Source organism: Epinephelus fuscoguttatus, linkage group LG11 (assembly GCF_011397635.1).
Source record: "Epinephelus fuscoguttatus linkage group LG11, E.fuscoguttatus.final_Chr_v1".
Lineage (NCBI taxonomy): Eukaryota > Metazoa > Chordata > Actinopteri > Perciformes > Serranidae > Epinephelus > Epinephelus fuscoguttatus.
The window spans coordinates 31,374,936-31,397,070 of NC_064762.1; the positions used below are offsets into that span (position 1 = coordinate 31,374,936).

At 39.0% G+C, this 22,135-nt stretch overlaps 1 protein-coding gene across 1 annotated transcript in view; it reads left to right on the forward strand.

The window, feature by feature from the left end:
- The window catches only part of LOC125896928 (serine/threonine-protein kinase D3-like), a 61,237-nt gene that overhangs the window by 31,080 nt on the left and 8,022 nt on the right, over positions 1–22,135 (forward strand). The window contains exons 5-12 of the mRNA XM_049589910.1: positions 2,764–2,895; positions 6,912–7,069; positions 13,314–13,503; positions 13,726–13,803; positions 13,899–14,064; positions 14,661–14,784; positions 15,233–15,310; positions 18,172–18,448. Coding sequence (XP_049445867.1) covers positions 2,764–2,895; positions 6,912–7,069; positions 13,314–13,503; positions 13,726–13,803; positions 13,899–14,064; positions 14,661–14,784; positions 15,233–15,310; positions 18,172–18,448 — 1,203 coding nt within the window. The remainder of the gene's footprint in view (positions 1–2,763; positions 2,896–6,911; positions 7,070–13,313; positions 13,504–13,725; positions 13,804–13,898; positions 14,065–14,660; positions 14,785–15,232; positions 15,311–18,171; positions 18,449–22,135) is intronic.

Genomic DNA, 22,135 nt, shown 5'->3' on the forward strand with positions numbered 1-22,135 from the left:
CAAGAGTCGACACCTAGTGGCTCTGTAAGACAGTAAAGCTAGTACTACATGCTAAATGCTAATGTTAGCATGGTATAATATACATTTATTAAAATTTAGCGGGTATAATGTTTACCATGTTCATAATCTTAGTTTAGCCTGTTAGTATGCAAACATGTGCTAATTAGCACTAAACACAAAGTACAGCTGAGGCTGATGGAAACGTCATAGATATTTAGGTATTTGGTCATAAATTTAAGCACTGGACAGAGAAAATATTTAGCCAGATGGCTGATGATGACACTAGATGAAAAAGATAAGGGTTTACCGACGTGATTATAGTTCATCCTGAGGGGGCCATGCATATCTGAACCTAGTAAGCTCTGCAGGGTGCAATCAACTCAAAAGTTGTTGAGATATTTCACCCAAAGCCACAAATTACACAAAGCTTTTTCTACCTTTTTATTATTTAAAAAAAGCAATTGCACCATCAGCCCAGTAGAGTTTTAAAGAGCCCTGTTGCTTGTAAATGTCTGTCTGTGGATGTGTCTGTTTCCTGCCTTTTTTTACTTGCAAAAAACCAAATTGCCTTCATAGATTATAAAGTTGTATAAAATTGAAATGAAATGGCAACCTAAGAGTCAAAAGGATCACCAAAGTCTGTAGGATTCATCATCTGGGGAACATGAACATCTGTAAAAAATTTCATAGGAATCCATTGAACAGATATTTTAGTCTGAACCAAAGTGGTAGACTGACCTTTTGGCATCCCCAGTGCTTTGTAGCAAGCATCTATACAAATGAATACATAAATAAACCAATGTATACATAATTTTTATTTGGTTTCATTTAAAATGTAAAGATTTAGAATTACAATTCACGACACAAATTTCATTTTAATATCACTGTTATTAGTAATATTGTTATTAGCATTTACTTGTACATGTTGGCACTTGCAGCTGTGAGTCTCTCCGGGCAGTAACAAATTAAAGCACCTCATATATTTATATTTTATTGTGTGTTTTGTCTTGGCTTCCTCTCCTCTTACAGCTCTTTTGTTACTCCTCCTGTGAGTGCGAGCATGAAGTCGCCTCAGATCTTGTTTCCTCCACTGTGGCGTTGCCCCGGGTCTCCCTGCACGCTCTAACCATAATATTGTGTATAGGATTGTCATTTCCTGAGTCGTGTTGACAGGTTGGGTTGTAAAAACTAAAACTGACACCTTCACAGCTGAACACCCAGGCGTAGAGCAGCGGCAGGTTTAAATTACACGGGAGGAAGAAGACAGAAGTCGGAGCCTGAACCGCACCAGGTTCAACCCCGCAACCACTTCCTCCTCCTCATCCTCCTCCTCCTGCTGCTGCTGCTGCAAAACCCTGCAGAGCTCAGCCAGTTCATTTCTCTATTAGTATACCTGCCTCTGCTTTTAGAGCAGTGGAGGCATCTTGCAAAACAAAACAAAAACAAGTTAAGATAAGGTCTTTTGTCATTGAGCCACATGTTTTTCCTCAGGCCTCAACAACAACAACTCCCTAAACCTTTAATCACAACCTCTTATATGTTGCAAATACAAATATTGTAATGAAAATTAAAATGGCAGTTTTACAACACTTTTCAAGGTAACATAAATCTTTATTGATCCCCAGCAGGGATATTTGGTTATTGCAGCAGCACAAGGACAGAAACACAGATTAATTGAGAAAATAAAAGAAAAAATAAATAATAATAAAAGTTATATAAAAATAAAGAAGACTATAATACAAATGAAAAATATACAAGAGCATTGGGAGAGAGAAAATACAAGGTAAAGCAATAGTGGTGTGGTTAATAATGCAAAAAATGTTGGATCTGATTGGTCAACTATGGCATTATATGGTCTGTTATTTCTGAATAACAGACCATATAATGCCATAGTTGACCAATCAGAGTGTTGCCATATGTAACATACCATTGCTGTTGGCATAGTTCTGATCTTAGACACTTAGTGGGACTAACAAAATGATTTGAACAATAAGATCCTTTTTAAATCAATATTTTGAGTCAAATTATTGATTTGTTTAGTAAGTAGCTGTGTAATAAGTGGGATAATGTACAGCCAGCAGTTCATTATTGTGAAATGAACCCCGACAGGGTGATATGCTTTGTTTGCTATATGTTATCCCATACACAGGAAAGGTATAATATAGTAAAGTTTATGACAATATACACTCACCTGACACCTTATCAGGGACACCATGCCAGTACCAGGTGGGACCCCTTTTGCCTTCAGAACTGCTTTAATTCTGTATGGCATAGATTCAACAAGGTGCTGGAAACATTCCTCAGAGATTTTGATCCACACTGACACAAAATATTTCTTGGATATTGCACAATAAAACAAAACAAAGCAAACATAAACACAAAATATTTCTAGAGTGAAAGGAAAGCTGTCTTTCAGGCCTAAATTTAATACTAGCCCTCTTAAGACTAAGTGTCTGTCAATATTAAGGAACCCAAATTGAGCTTTAGCCAGTTTACAGGATTTGAATCACATCCTAAGCTGATCAAGTCATTTAAATGGTTTAGCTGCAACACAACTTGATTAGGATATCCCTGATGTTCTCAGTAACGAACGTCCCCAATGGTTGAATGGTTTATTCAACCAAAGCTGAAATTATTTCATGAGAACAGCAGTTTTACTGATGCGTAATTGAGGCTACAGACAGAAGACCCAAACCAGGTGCAGGGTGAGAAATGTCCCATGCGTCGCTTATTGTTTGACTGCTCTGTATTTGTTCATTTCAGCTCTGGCTACAGCCGAGGACTTCCAGATCCGACCTCACACGCTGTACGTTCACTCCTACAAGGCGCCAGCCTTCTGCGATGACTGTGGGGAGATGCTATGGGGGCTCGTCAGACAGGGCCTCAAGTGTGAAGGTAAGAACGTGGTGCCAATGTGCCTCACGGTGCTGGGGTTTTATTGCTACTAGGTTGTTTGAGGTCACATCATGTTACGATGACTCTGTGCTGCTGTGGTTGACACCTGCACTCACATGCATCCTGAATGAACTGACTGAAGAGAGGCACATTTAACTGAACTGTCAGAGGCATCTCAGATGAAATCAGAGATATGGAGCCTTTTTAAAATATATCTGGTTGATATGAGTGGAGTGTAATCACAGTCTTTCAGCATATAGAGGTTTTATGGTTTTATCAAGCCTTAAATCAGGTCGTGGTGGTTGACCATGATTGTATGCACTCACTGTTGATTTTAAAGTTCTTCATGCTGTTTTCTGCTGCACAAGAAAGGTTTCATTTCCACCAGTAGGGATGTGACTTGCAGAAACTTCTGCTCTTCATTTCTACTATTGTCGGTCTGCTGCTTCCAATAATCGAAACCATGATTACTTGGTGAGCACAGAAAAACTGCAGCAGCGTGGGTACTTGCATCAGCGCAACTTGGTTTCTTCCATATCCACAAGACCCACCAACAATCAGATATGTGTGAATTAACTGCGACCCAGCAACTTGTAAATGCTCTCACCTCCTCTGTTGAGCCATGCCGCTTAGTAGGGGAAGGTTTGGTACTTAAAGCTCATCTATATTTTCTTTTACTTATGAGAATGGATCTATTCATTTTAAACATTTTAAACGTCACTGCCCACATACTTCCATGTGTCCTTTATGTTGACATAGATACATCCACTAAATGGCACTAGAAGACAGAATCAAAAGTTTCTGACAACAACAAACGAGGCTACAGGGGAGCATGTTCTTTTAAATGGAGGCAGCATTGTAGAGGGTAGTAGTCTTTGAGGCTATTAAAAACATCATGACGTGGGTGGAGAATTATTTTCACCATATTACCCATTAATTTTGGTCAGCCATTTTTAAAATGTGTTTCTTGTGTCTTGCTTGAACTACGCTACACACCCCCACAATTTTCAGTGGTATTGCTCCTTTTCATCTGTATCAGTAAGCTTTCAGAAAGCGTACACAAATATGGATGAAATGAACACAGAGTAGAAGGCGCCATCTGTGTCCGATGCTTGTCTATCGTTGAGCATGAATGAACCCTTATGGTAAGGTGAGGTAATAACCATGTTTGTCCTCATTATGTTCTGTTGATGAAACTTGAGGGAAGTACGCCCTGGACAAAGCTCATTATATCCCACCACTTGGGAGAGACTAATATTAACATGGGAACACTCTGGTCTTTCACCTGTGTGTAAATCAATTGTATTAACAACAACAACAGTGGTCATGATTCTATGATTAGCTAGTTAACAAGCTGTCATAATGTAAACAGAAAAAATGGACCTAGAGAAACTGAGCTGATTAACTTAGATATGGCGCAATCATGTGTTAGCTCTGTGGCAACTACAGAAATACAGAAACATGAATATACTTAAGTATAAAACAAGTTAAACCATTGTGTCAGGCCAATCAGAAATGGATTGTCAGGATATCTGGGTATTTAAAACAGTTCAGACAACCTTCCTGCCCATTAAACTTTACGAGAGGAAGTTTTGTTCTGCTGGTGTTACTGTAGCTGTGATGTAATAGAAATTGGATTTTTAATGAGTATAACAGAGACGAATAAACTGCACGTCTTCCCGTCTGAGTGACTGTCTCAGCTGGGTGAAATGTGTTATGATGGATGAGCTGAAAAATGATCTTTGGACATGTGGAACTTGACTGTTCTGATCTCCGTCCCCCTTGAGAATTGGAGAGTTCAGCTTCCTGGACTAATTCAACATGATGTCATATTTGTTTTATTACATTTAATCAAGCTTTAATGTCACTGAGACTGTGGGCAGCCTCTTCTCAGGGTCTGACTCCTGCCATGTCCAAATTGACCGAGTCATCACCTGCGAATCAAGGCCCAGGCACTCGTCTAACACACACACACACACACACACACACACACACACACACACACACACACACATTTTCACTGGTTTTCAAGCCTGAAAGCTGCAGCAACTGTAAAGCAGGATGTCTTCAATGACTTGGTAACTTCCTGCGACTATTTTTCACAACTTTCATGTCCTGATCTCAGCGCTCGGAATCAGAATCCTCTGAGCAAACCTTAACTGTAGTGATGCCAAGCAGAGAAAAGAGACGCTTGATGTTGATGCCAGCACAGAAAATACAGCTTCCGCTTATATAACCTTTGAAGGTTGAAAGTGTTAAAAAGCTTCAAACTAACAGAAGAATCAGCCCACTCACTCGACTGATGGGAGTGAAGGACGAGAAATCCTTGATGGAAAAAAGAGGCCTTTGTTACTGGTGTAAATCACAAATTTAAAGCATTTGGTAAACAACTTCACTGACCACACCCTAAACTCTTTAAATTCTTGTACCTGCATTTTGAAAAAGACAGTTTGACTTGAGTTTTCACTTATGTCCCAAAAATAGGACCTTCTTGGTTCAGATTAGGGTTGCAGCAATTGCTGGTTTCAAGGTATACTGTGATAGAAAAGTTGACGGTTATCATACCATGGACATTTGCTTATCTACGTATTGAAAAAAAAAATGCAACTGGACTTTGAATCTGCCCTTTATTTTAGTTATTTTCTAAGGGGAGACTTTTTACACATACTTAAATTAAGAGAATGGTTTTAAGTTTAAATTATAGTAATAAAATGATTGTTCACCCAACAATAACCCTTCCATTTTAATTCCTTTAAGGGTCATTCTGACTGATAATAATGCTGTAATACCGTGAAACCACGATATTTTCTGAGATTGTTATCATACTGTGAAACTCATAGCATTCCAACCCTAGTTCAGACATTGGTCTTGTTCTTTCTGGGTGAAGTCTGCTGCATGAATTTTATTTTCACAACCTGTCTTGCACATCCCTTAATAAAGCTGTTCAGATATTTTTATCATTTTCAAAATTAATATGTGTCATTTCTGTGGTCTAAGACAGTCCAAAAATATTATTCAACATAAACAACTCTCCCAAATCCAAAAGCTAGGGAGCTAAAACTGAAATTTGTGATGTGATGTTGTATAAAGTCTGGAGCTGCTCCATTTACAATTAATTGGGAAAGATGTTATAGGTGGAATCCTAAAACCCTGAAATGAATTGGCATTTTGGCACTCCAGGTTCCCTCGTCTAGCAATCAACGGGTTTGACCATTGTGTAGTTCATTTATAGCCTAACGTTAGCGTTTTACCTCTGGTGACTGCATTTAGGCTTTAAAAATCATAAAAGTAGTGTCCATTTCTGAAGATTTTTTCTTGCTGAATAACAGGTGTAAGTATCACAGTTTTGTTTGCCACAAAGGTTATTTCTGCAGTTCTCCAAAATCCTATGAAAAGATCTCATATAAAATCCCATATAAAAGATCCCGGCTTTTAGATGTGTGTTTCCTTTTGCGCAGTGATGCAGTTAGATGGTGTAGTTTGGTAGAAAGAAAAGAGTTCCTACATGAAACTGCTCACAACAAGGTCTGTGGATTATCTTGAGTAACCGGGTCATGATTTCTGGAAAGAGACATTGCTTTTGAGTTTTTCAGATGTTTTTGGCGCTTTGAGCACCACAAGCTGAGTGCCATCTAGGTCCATTATATATGAGAGAAGGTAGACATCTCTACAGCCGATAGCTCCCACACTCTGCAAAACCAAAATAATCTAGATTGATAATTCGCACCACAGGTATTTCAGGATGAACTGTTCCATAATGGAACTCTCAGACAGTACAGCCTTGCAGAGCTGCTAGAATTTACCCAAAATTTAGCCTTGAATGTTTGGAACTTGTGTTAACTTCGAGTTCTGCACTAGTTAAAGTTAAAGGTCAGCTGCCCTGCATGAGTTTGCACTGACCGACTCACCGTGGGACTGATCAGTAATATCGAAAGACATCAACACAAACTAGAATGCTAACAACAGGAGGATAAAATTAAATACCGTAAACATAAAAATGATTTTCTCCTCTACAGGATGTGGACTGAACTACCACAAACGGTGTGCGTTCAAGATCCCCAACAACTGTAGCGGGGTCAAGAAGAGACGGCTGTCCAACGTCTCGCTGCCAGGCTCCGCAATGTCCATTGTTCGTCCACCGTCCACTGAGTTCACCCCGACACCACAGGAGGAGGTGGGTTTGCTACCTCTTAGTACCTTCAGTCTTTCACATCTGTTGGTCCGATGAAGACACCACATATGTTTTTTAAGGTTCAGTCAGTTTTACAGTTTAGCCAGAGTGTGTTTGGTTAGCTAGAGAGTTAGAGGAATATTCTGGAACTACAGAGGAGTGTATAATCCCTCATTCAGAGCAGTAAATGCGTTATTATGTGATTATTAAAACTAGGGTAAACATCAAAAATACATAACAGATAAATTTATATTTATAATACAGCATTTTATTTTTGTTTAATACATCTTATTAGTTTTACACAGTCACTTTGAGCTCCACTGTTTTACGTCATATTTTAAAATGTAAAATTTAAAAGAGCTTTTATTGTGGCACTTGTTTTACATTTTGCCAACTATTTTCAGTATCTTACTCTGAGTAATTTACGGTAAAGTTTTTTTTAGATTTAACAATTCAAGCCAAACTTCTTTCTTTATTTGTCTGTGTGATACAAAATTCGCACCATCCACTGGCTACATGCGGCTTCAATATGCAATATGAAAGTAACTAAGTGACAAATAAATGTAGTCGAGTAAAAGGTTTCCCTCTGAAATGTTGTAGAGTACAAGTATAAAGTAGCAGAAACTAAGTAAAGTACAAGTGCCTTAGCACTGTCCTTAAGTAGAGTATTTGAGTAAATGTACTTAGTGAATTCACACTGCTGCCTTTCTGTATGCAGTCTGCATGTTTTCCCGTTGTCTGGGTTTCCTCTGGGTGCTCCAGTTTCCTCCCACAGTCCAAACATGTGCAGGTCGGGTGAACTGGAAACTCTAAATTTGCCCGTAGGTGTGATTGTGTGAATGTGAATGGTTGTCTTGTTTATATGTGTGTCAGAATGTACCCTGCCTGCCTGACGCCCAGCTGCAAGCTGGGATAGGCTGAATAGGCAACCCTAAACAGGTTTATACAAAAACAGGTACATGTGGATGAGGTGGTAGTAAAGTGGAGGTCAGTTTAGAGATTGGCAAATAATGAATGACGTGAATGAAAAAACACACACACACACACACACACACACACACACACACACACACACACACTTTCCATGCCAGCAGATCTACGTTGTGCAACCAATGAGCCATTTCCAGTAGTTACCTCTGTCTCACACACACACACACACACACACACACACACACACACACACACACACAGTCTCTCTCTCTCTCTGATGGCTGGAGGCAAACCACTGGATTTTCCATCTGGTTCAAACCAGTGAACAAAGTGAATCACAGTCAGAGCTTCACACTAACTGGAACAAAAAAACTTTTATGAGCTCCATCACACAGTTATCTACGCACAAGCATTCAAACACATGCAAACACTCCACCATTTGAACCATCAGAGCACAAAGAGAAAAGACTTACATCTCAATGTGTTTTTTTTGTGGAACATTTGCTCTTAGCTGTTGTTAAACTTGAAAACTGACAGTCACCGTGCACAAAGTATCACAGTTAAATAATCTTTAAATCTTATAAAGGGTTAGTTCAGTCATATCACATGAATACAGTCAGTTTTGTTAGTTTGTGTTAGTCTTGGTTGCATTTTGGATGAATTGTTTTAAAAACTAGGGCACATTGCTCCGTGTAATTATCTGTCCTTTCATCCAGCCCTCCCTTTGTTTCCTGTCTGCAGTCTTTTGTCGTGCACATGCAGATTTGAAAAAAAACAAAAAAACAAAGCAAAACAAAAAAGCAGATCAGAAGAAGACATACACTACTGATCCTCAGGGCTGAAAATTAACTTTTTGGCTCACCGGCCAAGGGGACTGGTAGATGAAAAAAATCCACTGGCCAAGCATATTTTTTACCAGCCAAAATAATGAATTGCCTTTTTCTGTCACATATACATTTGTTTCAGTACTTATCATTGAGGTAATACAGTATTATGTTGAATACAAGCTTAAAGGAGAGGCTAGAGTGAAATTTGAAGTAAAATTAGTTTAATTAACAAGTTTTGAGCTCAAAATTCCATTTGCACTTTATACAAACATTTGTACTTCAAACATAACAGTAATTTACAGTAACATAGCAGGCTATGTGACACTTGCTGCGTTCATGGTCACGGATGTCCACCAGCTTCATCGTTTTGTTACCGATGACAAACGTTACATTACGTTGTTTTTTCTTTAGCATATTGCCGACATACATTACTGCTCATTACTGCACCCTCAGCATCGTAGTGCAGCCTCTTGAAACGTCGTTATCGTCGAACCTCCATTTCTCACAAAACTTTCTTTTTTCCTGTAATGTTATAGCTACAGCTTCGTCCTTGTCGCTGTTTTTTTGTTTTGTCTGTGGTTTACTTACACCTGGTAAATGTCGCTACATGATGCCCGTGGTGATAGCTTGCTTACTACAGCAGATCATGGATCTAGGCGTGCGATATGCCTGCGTATGCACGCGTCCTTCGAGTAGGCCTACAGGTTCCTTGATGCAGCGGGGAGCAATTTAAGTGCGACACACAACAAACAGAGCGCCAGTCTGCTATTAGCCACCGTCAAATAGCTATTATATATATAATTTATTACATGACTATTTTGGTACAAACATTTACCCGCCAATGTGGTGGATAACCTTCCGAGATTTAGCCGCCAAATGGAAAATCTACCCGCATTTGGCACTTGGCAAGTGTTAATTTTCAGCCCTGCTGATCCTCAAGGGAGAATTAAACATTTTCACTCTGTAGTCATTGTTTTACACCTTACACACACACAGAGGCCCAAAATACAAACACATGCACAAACATGACCATAGAATATGTAAAATAATGGACATAGCTACAGCGATGTTACAAATTGGTTTGTGGACTCCTGTTTTGAAGCCTCTAGTGAAGCATTTTGGCAGTCGCCACCTTTTTTGCAGCCAGAAGTGATCATATTTGTATGAGAAACTGGTGCTGTTGAGGAGCGAGGGGTGATTTAACTAAGAAGCCAAGGACACGATTCGCAGACGTGCTGTCACTCAAAGTGACCCTGCACTTAAATATGCTTAACTTTAAGCCTGTGAGGTGGCTGCCATGGACAGGCACCCTGAGCAGTTGAGGGTTCGGTGCCTTCCTAAAGGGCACATTGACAGTACCTAGAAGGTGAACTAGCACCTCTCCAGCTAACTGTCCACACTCCATACTTAGCTGATACAGGGACTTGATCTGGCAACCCTCCAGTTCCCAAGACAAGTCTTCACGGGCTGAGCTACTCTAGATATTGATGTAAACTGTAACTGTAACCTGTCTGGTACGCAGAGGCATAAAACTGTCAGGCAATAATTCTTATTCTGATCTAATACCCAGATTATGGGCAACCACGTTGTTTAGATGACATTTTAAAAATCAGAAGAAAACCAAATGTAACCCAGTAACTTAAGTACATATTAGCCTACTCATAGTTTTTGTTTTAGGCATCATAATTTTAAAGGAGCTGTGTAACATTCAGAGCTTTAACATAAGAGCAAACCACTATTTGCTTTATAAAAATAGTGGAGTAATGGTGTCAGCCACATGTGCATATTACTGCATGTAAGTCCAAGTGTGTGTGTGTGTGTGTGTGTGTGTGTCCGTCCCACTGGCTAGCAAATCACTGCCACTCTGCAATGCACTTACACAGTTGTAACCGCTGATAACACTTACCAGTCATGGAAGCATAGTGTTCAACCTCCAGCATACAGTGATGTCCAGCTCCTTTAAGGTCTTTGCCAGTCATTTTTCTGCTGAACGAAACATCAAAAGTTTGCATTTGAAGAACTAGCATGTAGCTTGTCTTTTTCGCAGAAGGAAAAAAAACTAAGATTTCACCGACATTTTGACATGAAATGTGTTCGGTTTATTAAAAAATAGATTTGAATAGCTTTCCAAACACAACACTGCCTTAAATAAAAAAAAGTGCTTGTTATACCAGCAGGTCTGTACCTACACGTGATTGTAAAGAATGTATGGTGCAAATGATGAAAAGGAGCTAGATGATAATAATAATAATAATAATAATAATAGTAATAATAGTAATGATGATGTCCTTGTCAATTCAAAGAGCACATGCCTGGTTCTGAATTTAAATAAACACTGGCAGAAGACAAGCATAAGTTTGTTTTAAAATCAGCATGTTGACGTGTTCAGGCAGCAGTTAATAAGGTCAAAGTAATTTTATTGCCCCCTCCGGCATTTCAAGTATGTAAATACAAACAACATGTGTGCTCTGGGAGGTCCTGTCAGGTTTATTACTGTGTTACATATTTCTGCCCTGTATTAAAACCTAGCATTATACCTCTCATGTTAAAAACTTGACACATAATTCAGACTTAAATCAGACGTCATAAATGTTGTATGAACGTGATATATCAGAAGGTGGATTAACTGTTCTGTACTAATTCAGGCCCATTGTATGACGTGCTTCCTGCTCATACCAGGACTGCAGGTCTATAAGCTGCACGTCGCACAAGGACGGCCATTGTTCCAGTGGATAGAAAAGATTTCATCTGTGCTCTACTTTTCACGACGAGGGAACAATTCTCCAAATGTGATGTCTCGGCTGAACCTCCTGAACCCTGATTGTTCCCTTCATTTCCCCTCACTAGGTTTAGAGTCATGGGGGGGAAGAGAAATTACATGTCTTTTTTTGCTGGGAAAAAAAAAAAAACCCAAACATATTTTGGAATCTACAGATCTTGAAAAGCCTTAAAAAGCATTGAATTTTCTACAGAAAAGGTAGAAAGAAAAATTTATTGTATAACTGGGTACTACTTTTATATTTAGCTGGGAGGTATTAAAAAAAATGATCTAAATTTCAATAAAGTAATAAATTATTTTAGACGTTATTGTCCCTACTGGTTTTCCATCAGCCTTTGTCAGGATTAGGTATGATCATGAAAACAGGAATTAAAATTGATTCTAATTGATATTAAAGTTGTCTTAGGGACCCTAATATGCTTTTCTTATTTTCTGTCATGTATATAAATTTAAAATGTTTGTTTTTTCTTCTTTGGCCACAGGCTGACGTCAGTTTGTGATGGATTTTTTTTACATGGTTATTCGCCACCTGTGATTGTTTTCATTACATAGCCCACATTATTACATGTAGCTAAATGCTAACATCAACATCTAATCTTGGTTGCTGATGTTGTAAATTTCTCCCCAATTTTATATCACATGCTAGTGGACCAAAGTTAACTCAAAAATGTCTTTATTTAAAGTTTTGGATAATAGATCAAAAATATTTATTGGTTGGTTTTATTAGTGTTGGTTTTTTTTCATTATTTTTAATTTAACTTTGGATTTACGATGAAATCCTGACAAAACTAATAAATGTAATGTAATTGGAGCCAATACTGCGTTATTGCTTTCCTGTCAGTATTAGCAGATGTATGTCGGCCAATATTATTTATTATGTTGCAGTAGAGAAATGACAAATTTATTTGAGGTACTTTAAAGAAATGGGCACCAGCACACTGAATAGATTCTCCCAACAGGACAATTTGTTAAGTACACTTACCATGTTTCGACGTTACATCTTAACCAGGTAGTATTCAACATGTGACCAAGAAGGTCCATTTATAGACTTCACCTGATTCAGCCAGGTGTGGATCCTACGTTGAGCCAATCGATTAATGTATTCATCAAATTATTTACAACATGAAAACTTTGTTTACACAGAGAAAATAGATCAATGCCAATTGTCGTAATAATTTGTAGCCTACTTATGATCATTATATTTTCTAGCTATGTCACTATATGCAGATGATCTGCCTTTCACAGAGTCACACATCTGACACATCTCAGAGTCTCATCTTATAGATTTTTTTATGTGTATATATTGATATAATTGTTGGGATCAAACTGGGATTCACACCTGGGTTGAATAAGGTAAAGCAGTATTTGGACCCTCTCTTTTCTTTTGAGATTGTTTGCCTTTTTGCTCACGTACTTCTTATCATGTTGGAATGTGATCACACTGCCTTTTAAACATTGAGGTAATATTGAAACAGTGTCTCCATGAGATATTTTGTTGACCAGAGAGCACTGACACATTTATTTTTCTACTACAGAATGACCTGCTCAGTGTCATGTGATTTTTTTACACTCTGAAATATCGATATAGGTATTGTCTTCAAATACACAGTATCTTATTTAAAATGAGATTTTTTTCTATTTAACCATTTGAACACAAATCAAACAAACTTACCCTCCTTGTTTTTCCTCCCCGTGGTCCATGTTGGAGCAGCGCCCCCTCCTGGGCGCCGGGAAACGCAATTCCCTGCTGAGCGGCCGTCCCATCTGGATGGAGAAGATGGTCCTGGGTCGGGTCAAAGTCCCTCACACCTTCTCCGTCCACACCTACACCCGTCCCACCATCTGCCAGTTCTGCAAACGTCTGCTGAAGGGCCTCTTCCGCCAGGGCATGCAGTGCAAAGGTGACGACACAAAGAAATATAATCCAAAGTTAATCATTTGTTTTCTAAATTATTTAATCTAAACTATTATTTTAGTAAGTTTTTTTGCATCTTTTGGTTTGACACAGTTGTCACCAAATGATGAAGACTGACAAAATAAGTTGCCTGTGTCATTTTCTAAAACAGATGCATGTTTGATTATTTTTTTGTAATTCTACTAACCTGCTCCTCTTCCATTTTTAGATTGTAAATTTAACTGCCATAAGAGATGTGCGGCCAAAGTACCTCGAGACTGCCTCGGTGAGGTCGACTTCAATGGAGGTGAGTATGTAGTATATCTATGCAATTTTCATTTTGTTTTATAGTGAATACCAAGTGCCTCTTGTACTCACACACTTGACTATGTGTTCCTGCAGAACCAGCCAGTCCCAGCCTGGACTCTGAGGCGACGATGGAGGTGGACAACTGTGACACCAACAGTGACGGCGGTCAGAGCATGGACGAGCAGGACGACAAGCTCTTCTTTATCGAGGGTCCCTGCACAGACAGCGAGAAGGATGACGAGACGCTCAGAGCCATAAGGTGACACTGGTGCAGAACTGAACCTTTGGATTTCCCATAATCCGCAGGCCGCCTGGCCAGACTTGTGTGCACATCATCTGCTTGTCAGTTCTATGTTACGATGATGATTACTGGCTGAAATTGGAAAAATTTAAACTTTTGCATGTCAGCTTCAGTCCTTTAACCTGACGCTCGTATATCTTATATACATGTATTTATCAAATAAACTCCTTCACACTCTTACTCCAGTTTTTGGAAGAATCAAAACACAGATTTTTTTCCAACCAAGTAGAAGAAATATCTTTTTAAGGCTTCAATAAAGCTTTAAATTAAAGTGACAATAATTTAATAATAATTCAGTTTTATTTATAGAGCCCAGTATTGCTATTTACCTTTTAACATAACAAATGACACTTCTTTCTACTAGAAATAAAAAAGTTGAATTAAATAAAACACACTTTTACTGTATTTTTACAGTTTTGTTTTGTTTTTTTTTCCCCATCTTACTAATTGTCCATTTAATTCAAAAAATATACAGATATTCTTAATCATTCTGGTTGTTGCATGTCCAGAAATGTTTGTGTTTGTGTTTCTGTGTTTATTTGTTTTATATGCAGCCCGTGCACCAGCAGTAACATCCCTCTGATGAGAGTGGTTCAGTCCATCAAGCACACCAAGAGGAAAAGCTCAACAGTGGTTAAAGAGGGATGGATGGTCCATTATACCAGCTACGACAACCTGGTGAGAGGAGACACAAAACAGGGCGGGAATGGCGGACCCAGCCACTAGCAATCAAAACTATTATACAGAGCCATTCAGTTAATGTAAATACATTAAATTGCAGAAAAAACATAAATAAACCATACATAATATCAACTATTGGGTATGATTTCATGAAATTCTTAAAAATTATAAGTTTAACATTTCAAAAGTAAAACTACTCATTATATATTGGTTATATTAGTAAATCATTTTTATTGATGCATTAATATTGGGATTGTAATGTTGCAGTAGGTGTAAATACTTTCTCATGTATTTTGATCTGAAATTGTGCATCTTGTTTTAAATATGTACGTTTTCATTTTTTTTAAATATAAAATCTTAATTAGTGGCTTTATCTGTTGAATAAATGTTGTTAAGTCAAAATCTATAAAGTTTTTATCCTGATGTGCTCTTTCTTGACTTTCAGAGGAAGAGGCATTACTGGAGGCTGGACAGCAAGACTCTGACTCTGTTTCAGAATGAAAGTGGAGCCAAGTTTTACAAGGTAGGAGACCCACTCAGCTCAGATCTGGTTTCAGCCGCCCAGCCAAACAAAGCAGCAACGTGTAGAGGAGAGTGGAGGGAGTCGGGTTCATACAGTAACATTCATAAGACATTAACACACATCGCTGTCTAATGATGACAAGAAAATTCACTGTAATTATTCTCATCAGGGCAGCTTGTAACCTTCCACTAAGGAAATTTTAGAAAAGAAGAACATGAGACACTTTAAATTTCATAGTTAAATGATCACTTCAATCACATATGTCAGTGGTGATGACTGGTGACTGGTAAACATTTTGTTATACATCTCCAACTCAACCTATTTTAAAGAACTGAGCACAGTAATGTTAATTGAAGAGAAATATTTTAAACCTGCCTCAGTTTTTTTTTTTGTTTAATACATACTTATAAGATTGTGTCTGCAGCACTGAAAAAGGAATGTAATTTTTATTCCGTTTATCATCATTGGATTCATTTAGGAGCTGTTCTGGAGCTTTTTTCACTTCCTCCACAGTTGACATGGAATTGTAGATGTTTAAGTCTCCATTTTTCTGAGTGTCTCAAGCTCTTAAAATGGCCCTGTGGTGGGATTGTTTTGTCAGCTACTGTTTCCATGGTCAAGCATGAACTTTGAAGCCTAAGTTTTAGATTATTTATAGCCATATCTACAGCATCATACATTAAACTGCAAGCGTAGCCACAGCTGAATCATTAATCATATACATAGCCACAGCTTCAAGCAGCACAGCCAGCCAAAGTGGTTGCGCTTATAGCCAGTGGCTGTGTAATGTTGGAGCTCGGCCCTCTGCAATTAAATGTCCAGGATTTCATGGCGTCCAGTGGTGAGGATTACAGATTGCAACCAGCTGAAACTTCTCCTAGTTAGAATTCCTTCAGGAGGTTATGACCAGGAGCAGAATTATCTGCAGTGGTCCCGTCCTCTCCGAAACAAATGAACCTGGTGATTTAAACCGGTAAAAACACAGAATAAAGCAGTTCATGTTACAAATAAATGTTTTTTCCGTTGCTGCTCGCTGCTGAGCCACTGCTAGCTATGGTGGCTGATGTGAAAACATGCATGGCCAGTGTTTGGTTTGTCCATTCTGAGCTACTGTAGAAACATGGCAGCGCAACATAGCAATCTCCGTGGGCACGATTATACACTAAAGAAAACATAGTTATTACCTTGTTTTCACTGGCGTTTGTCTGTTTGTTTGTTTGTTTGTCTGCAAAATAACTCAAAAAGTTCTGAACGGATTTTGATGACATTTTCAGGAAAGGATGATAACAAGGAATAGATGATAAAATTTTGGTGGTGATCGGTTGAAGCGAAATGTATAAAATAATAAAATGGCGGGAAATCCGAGCTGCTTGGCGGAGACCTGCGCTCTCCGAGTGCTTTTCTAGTTATATTATGTTCCATTTTTACCAATATATATCCCCCAAGATTCGTACTGTCTGGACCTTTAATGAGCAATAAAGGTGGTGTATAAAGTGGCACATCATAGTATCTGAAGAATATTTTCCTAAACTGGAAGTGTACTATAAGTGGACTGGACCAACACACTAAGTCTTCCTATGGAGCAGGGGGAATGCAAAAGTATATTGCAAGGAAACACAAAAGTAGTTCTTTTGTGGCTGCGTATAACATAGAGAAAAGCAGCAAACATTTGAGAAGCTGGCACTAGAGAATGACTGAAACTATTTTCTTTCTATCAGCTAATATATTAATCAACTGTTTCTTCACTTTAAATGCTAATTTGGATTGGTTTTTGATGACTTGTGCATTTGAGGAGTCCTGCTCTACAGTTTTAATGGACACCTGTCAACCCATTAGAAACCCTGATTTTCCACAGCCATGGTGTGATTTGAGAACAGGAGTTAAACATGAGGTAAAAAGTTGAACCCCAAAAACTCATGTGGCACAATTTTCTCTGACTGTCCAACTTTCCAAAAAATGAATTTTGTTATCTTGAAATATGAAATGATCACAAGTGATTTCAGTTCAGTTCAGCTGCGCCTCTTTCCACTCTCTATCACATCCCTCTCTCCTGCTCCACCTCCTTTTATCTCATGTCTGCCAGTGACCTGTTGACCTTCACCACAAAGCGCTGCAGCAACCTCCCTTTGAAGAGAGAGCAAAAGCGTGGTGAGGGAGAGGGGGGGCACGGCAGAAGGGCGGGGGACTTATGGTGGTTTTTGGGACCTCTGGTTGCTTCCCTGCCGTCTCTCTGGCTGCTCGCCACGCTGTCTCGTGCCCAGAGCGGCTGAGGCATGTCCTGCCTTTTAATCAGCGCAGCAGGATGAATGGATGCTGATCTGAGTTTGTGGTTTGGAGTGAGGAGGAGGGGGAGATGAACTTGGCAAAACACGAAACGTTCAGATGACACTGAGGGGCATGAAGACACCACTGGGCCGATCGCTCTCCTTTATATGTTTGATCTGGCAGGGTTTAGGCTTTTTGGAGGGGTGGAGGGTCCTTTTTTCTGCACTCTGCCTGAAAAGGAAGGAAGGGAAGTTTCAAACACTGAAATTCAAAGAGGGTCTCACAGTTCAGCATAGAGAGGAGAGGTGTTAGGATGGAGGGAACAACCAGCTGAGACAGTGTCCTTTGGACTATTTCAAGACCTTGTGGATGCTTCTTATTGGCTGAAATGACCTTTAAGATGGATATAGCAAGTACAATTTAGCAGAATGTGAAGGGTGGAGATGTTTTGCAAGTGCAGAGGTTTGAGTTTCTGAGTTCAAAGTGGAGGTACGTCCAACAACTGATTACTTTGGTCTTTGATGGGACTTGTATGTAACCTATGTCAAGGACAAGAATCAAAATGTTCTACCTCTATCTATTCTAACAAACTACAGGAGATCCCGCTGTCCGAGATCCTTCAGGTCGAGCTGGCGCAGGACTTCGGCAGCCTGCCCCCAGGCAGCAACCCTCACTGCTTCGAGGTGATCACGGCTAGCATGGTGTACTACGTCGGGGAGGACAACGGCGGCCTGCACCACAATCCGATCCTGGCTGCATCCGGCGTGGGGCGAGATGTAGGCCAGAGCTGGGAGAAGGCCATCCGACAGGCGATGATGCCTGTCACACCCAAGGCCAGCGTCGGCACCGGGCCCGGCCAGGGGAAGGACCACAGTGAGTAACTGCCAGAAACTAGTCCAACTTAATGTTCTCTTTGGCATGAAAGTATGAAAAGATAACAGTATAGCTAAGGCTGAAAGTTTAATGAGTCTTCAGTCTGTCTTCTGTAAAAGATATAGAAAAAGACAGTAGTTTTGTGTTTGCTGAGGTCAGCTTTAGGATGTGATTTAACTAAAGTGAAAGTGAAAATCTGAGAGAAAATGTCAAAAAGCTGAATCTGTTGCAGATAAGAACTCCTCCAAATAATAGAAAGAAAACATAAATATCTTGTTTAACATGGTTTTCCCACATAATAGTTAGAAAAAACTTCTCCCTCATTGAGAAATTTTGGATGTGGCCTCCGACCACCATTGCCGCTGCGGTAGTTTTCACTTTCGCTCTCCGCTTTGTCCAGAGCTGCTTGTGGCAGATGAAAGAGCAGTGTGCATCAAGATAGCTAGTGTTAGCATTAGAGGAAACATCATAGAGATTTAGCCATATGTGTCTGAGCCTCAGTCAGATCCAGGCTCAGATGAGGAGTCTGCTGGCTCCAAAATTGGCGACTAGCAGAGGTATCAGAATGGTAAGTGTAGATAGCATCTTCTATATATGTTGTTTGTTAGCTTGTAGGCTAACTGGCAGTGGCTGACACAGTTGTAAATCACAATATTAACTGCTACGATGAGGTTTTTGGCAGATGATGGAAGGAAGCTCCAGGGTCTGGCTTACATCCAAAACTCTAAAATGTTTGCTGTCAAAACTTTCACTGTACTGACAAGTCCACCCTGCACAGAAGGTTTCAGGTTTCTTTACCTGTGTGGTGTTGCAGCAATTTCTTTTCATATTAGTGGCATACCTTATCGAGCTCACCTGGGTATGTTTGAATCTCAGATTTTAGGGAAGTGCACAGACATCGCCACCTTCAATAGAGGACAATACTGCTCTAGTGACTAACTTTGCACAGACACATGTCGGTATAGTCATGTTCACACATTTTAGGGGACATGAACATAAGAAGGACCCAATTGTAAGTGGAGGGGGACTTTAACTACTTACATGATTTAAAACATTTTGTTTTGGGGCACTTTTGCCCTTATTGGACAGTTGATAGTATAGAGGCAGACAGGGAAAGAGGGGAGAGAAAGAGAGATGGATATGATGCAAAAAATCCCATTAAAAGACAGAAAAAAAAAACCAATTTGATAGTCTTGTCAATACTTTCACACTTTTTTTTCTCCCTTGTCCTTGGCTTTCACTTTCAAGCTCATTTATTTACTGAAGACATAACTCTTTAAAATCTATACATTCATTTTTTAATAAACACAGGAATTTCCTAAAACAGCTGATCATTGTAGTTTTTGGCAAATGTGTCTCCATTTGTAATAACTATTTTAGCTGCATATTGGTCTTGTTCTTTGCATGGGCTTTGTTAACAATAAGAAAAATATAAAATATCAGACTTACTCTTTAATATGTAAATGCTATGCCTGCAATACGACGTGTCCGTGGGGAAGCATTAAGAAAATAAAATCTAAGATCATCCCAAACAGTGATCCCTGAGGGACTCCACCGGTTGTCACTCAGTGCCTCAAGGGAGACACTGCTGTTAAAGGAGATTAAATAATATGTGCTCATTTTTGTTTAATTTCTAGAAACCTACCCACTGAGCTTTATGAGAAATTGTGTAATGTTACTGTGTGTCCCTTTGACACAGTAATGAGCCATTTCTTTTAGATCAGATCAGATTAGACTCTGTTTTTATATTTTAATGGATTTGTCTGTGAAGAGCTTCCAAATACTGTTTCTGTTACACAACCTCGCCACCTCCACAAGCGCGCGCGCACACACACACACACACACACACACACACACACACACACACACACACACTAACCTGACCGCCTGCTGCTGGCATTTTAACATGATTGAAGGGATTTCAGAGGATTTTCCGCTCTGATTCATCTCAGGTTAAAGTGTCTTTTCGACTGAAAGTAAGAGTTTTAAGTTTCATCCCAAAATGAGACTTCCTGCACTAAATGGACCAAATATCTCCATTAACTATTATGGAAGTACTTCATTGTTAAAAACCAGTCGTACTTTAGCAGGAGCAGTCAGCTGTGTTTAGCACCTGTTGAGTAATTAATGTCAAGCTTCAGTTTCTCTCCCAAAATAGATGTTTTGTTTTGCAATGAAATTACTGCAACGCACATCAATAAGTTAATGGACAGATGATGTAACAAGGCTTTTTTTTTTTTTTTTTTTTTTTTTTTTTTTCTTTTTGGGATCATCTCAGTGACATTCAGTCCAACAGTGGACTTTTATTACTGTAATAATACATAAAACAAGTAAAATAGAAACAAAATGATGACAGAAATTTTAAAAAAAGATGTAATAAAAACAAAGCAGGCGAATATTAAACTTCATTATAAAAGCAGACTGAAGCTCTAATACAGGATATAGTGTCAATAAAGTTATATAAACTCCAGGAATAGTGATCTAACAGCAGACATGCAAACACTAATGCTGCGTTCATGGTCAGCGTGACGTCTTTATCTGAACTCTGTGTATGACTTCAGTTTGGAGATCTGAGGTGTTCAATATTTAAACATTAAAACAAAACATGTAATTAACCTCCAAAACTGTGAAATAATCCAATACCATTAAAAACTCTTGTTTCTGTTTAATTTCAGCAGTTTTTACTTAATAATGGCAACAATATATTATCATATGTTTTGTCTGTATTTTTACACTTATTTCCTAATTACTTATTTCTTCAATAATGAACTTTAATGTGTTCATATTTATTCTCTTCCAGGAAACTGATGTTTAAAGTGAGAATTACCAACAACTTACAAAATTTTACCCCATAAAACAAACAGATAGAGGGAAAACATTTCCTAACCAACATGAAGTCAGAAAAATCAGCTGTTCCTCAACATCTTCTCTTGATGAAGATGTTTCACAACAAAATCCTGACAGTGATGAGAACTGATTCTGCTCCTTCAACTGCTGGAAGCTTTTTAAAGCAACAGTTTAAAACTTAGGGACGTAGGCTTATTTGCTTTTTTCCCCAAAAGTGAGTCTGGAGTCAGGCACCAATTAGCTTAGCATAGCGCAAAGACCGGAAGGAGGGGGGGAAAGGCTAGCGTAGCATTGTCCAAAGTCTTTTGTTATATTTCATTTTTACACTGGTTAATTACAACATCTTCTTTGTTAAATTTTGAGCTTTATAAGGTGCTAGCAAGTGGATTTTTTGTCTGTGGACTGAGCCAGGTTTGCTGTTTTTGTTTGGCATTCGCTTTCTGCAGGCTTTCAGTTGGGCATTCTTGACTTGATCTCTCAACTCCTTCTTCTTCTTCTTCTTCTTCTTCTTCTTCAGTTTCTGTGTGTGCATACAGCCCTGCAGTCACATGCCCTTTTATGGGGATTTGCTGGGCGTTTGTCTATGCTAATTAGGAACAACTAGTGCACACCCTCAACTTACGACAATGGGTTGCATCTTTATAAGAGTACAGTTGTGAACAGCTCTGGGGTTTAAGAACACGTCATGAATCTGACGCAGACTTTTCTGAGGAGCTTCCTAAGAACAAATGTAAGGAAAACTGTAATAAGATATTACTGAATGAGGCCCATTGTCCCCACATCAGTATCATGATTTTCATGAACAAATGTCATGTTCATGTTTCTGTCAGCCACAGCCTG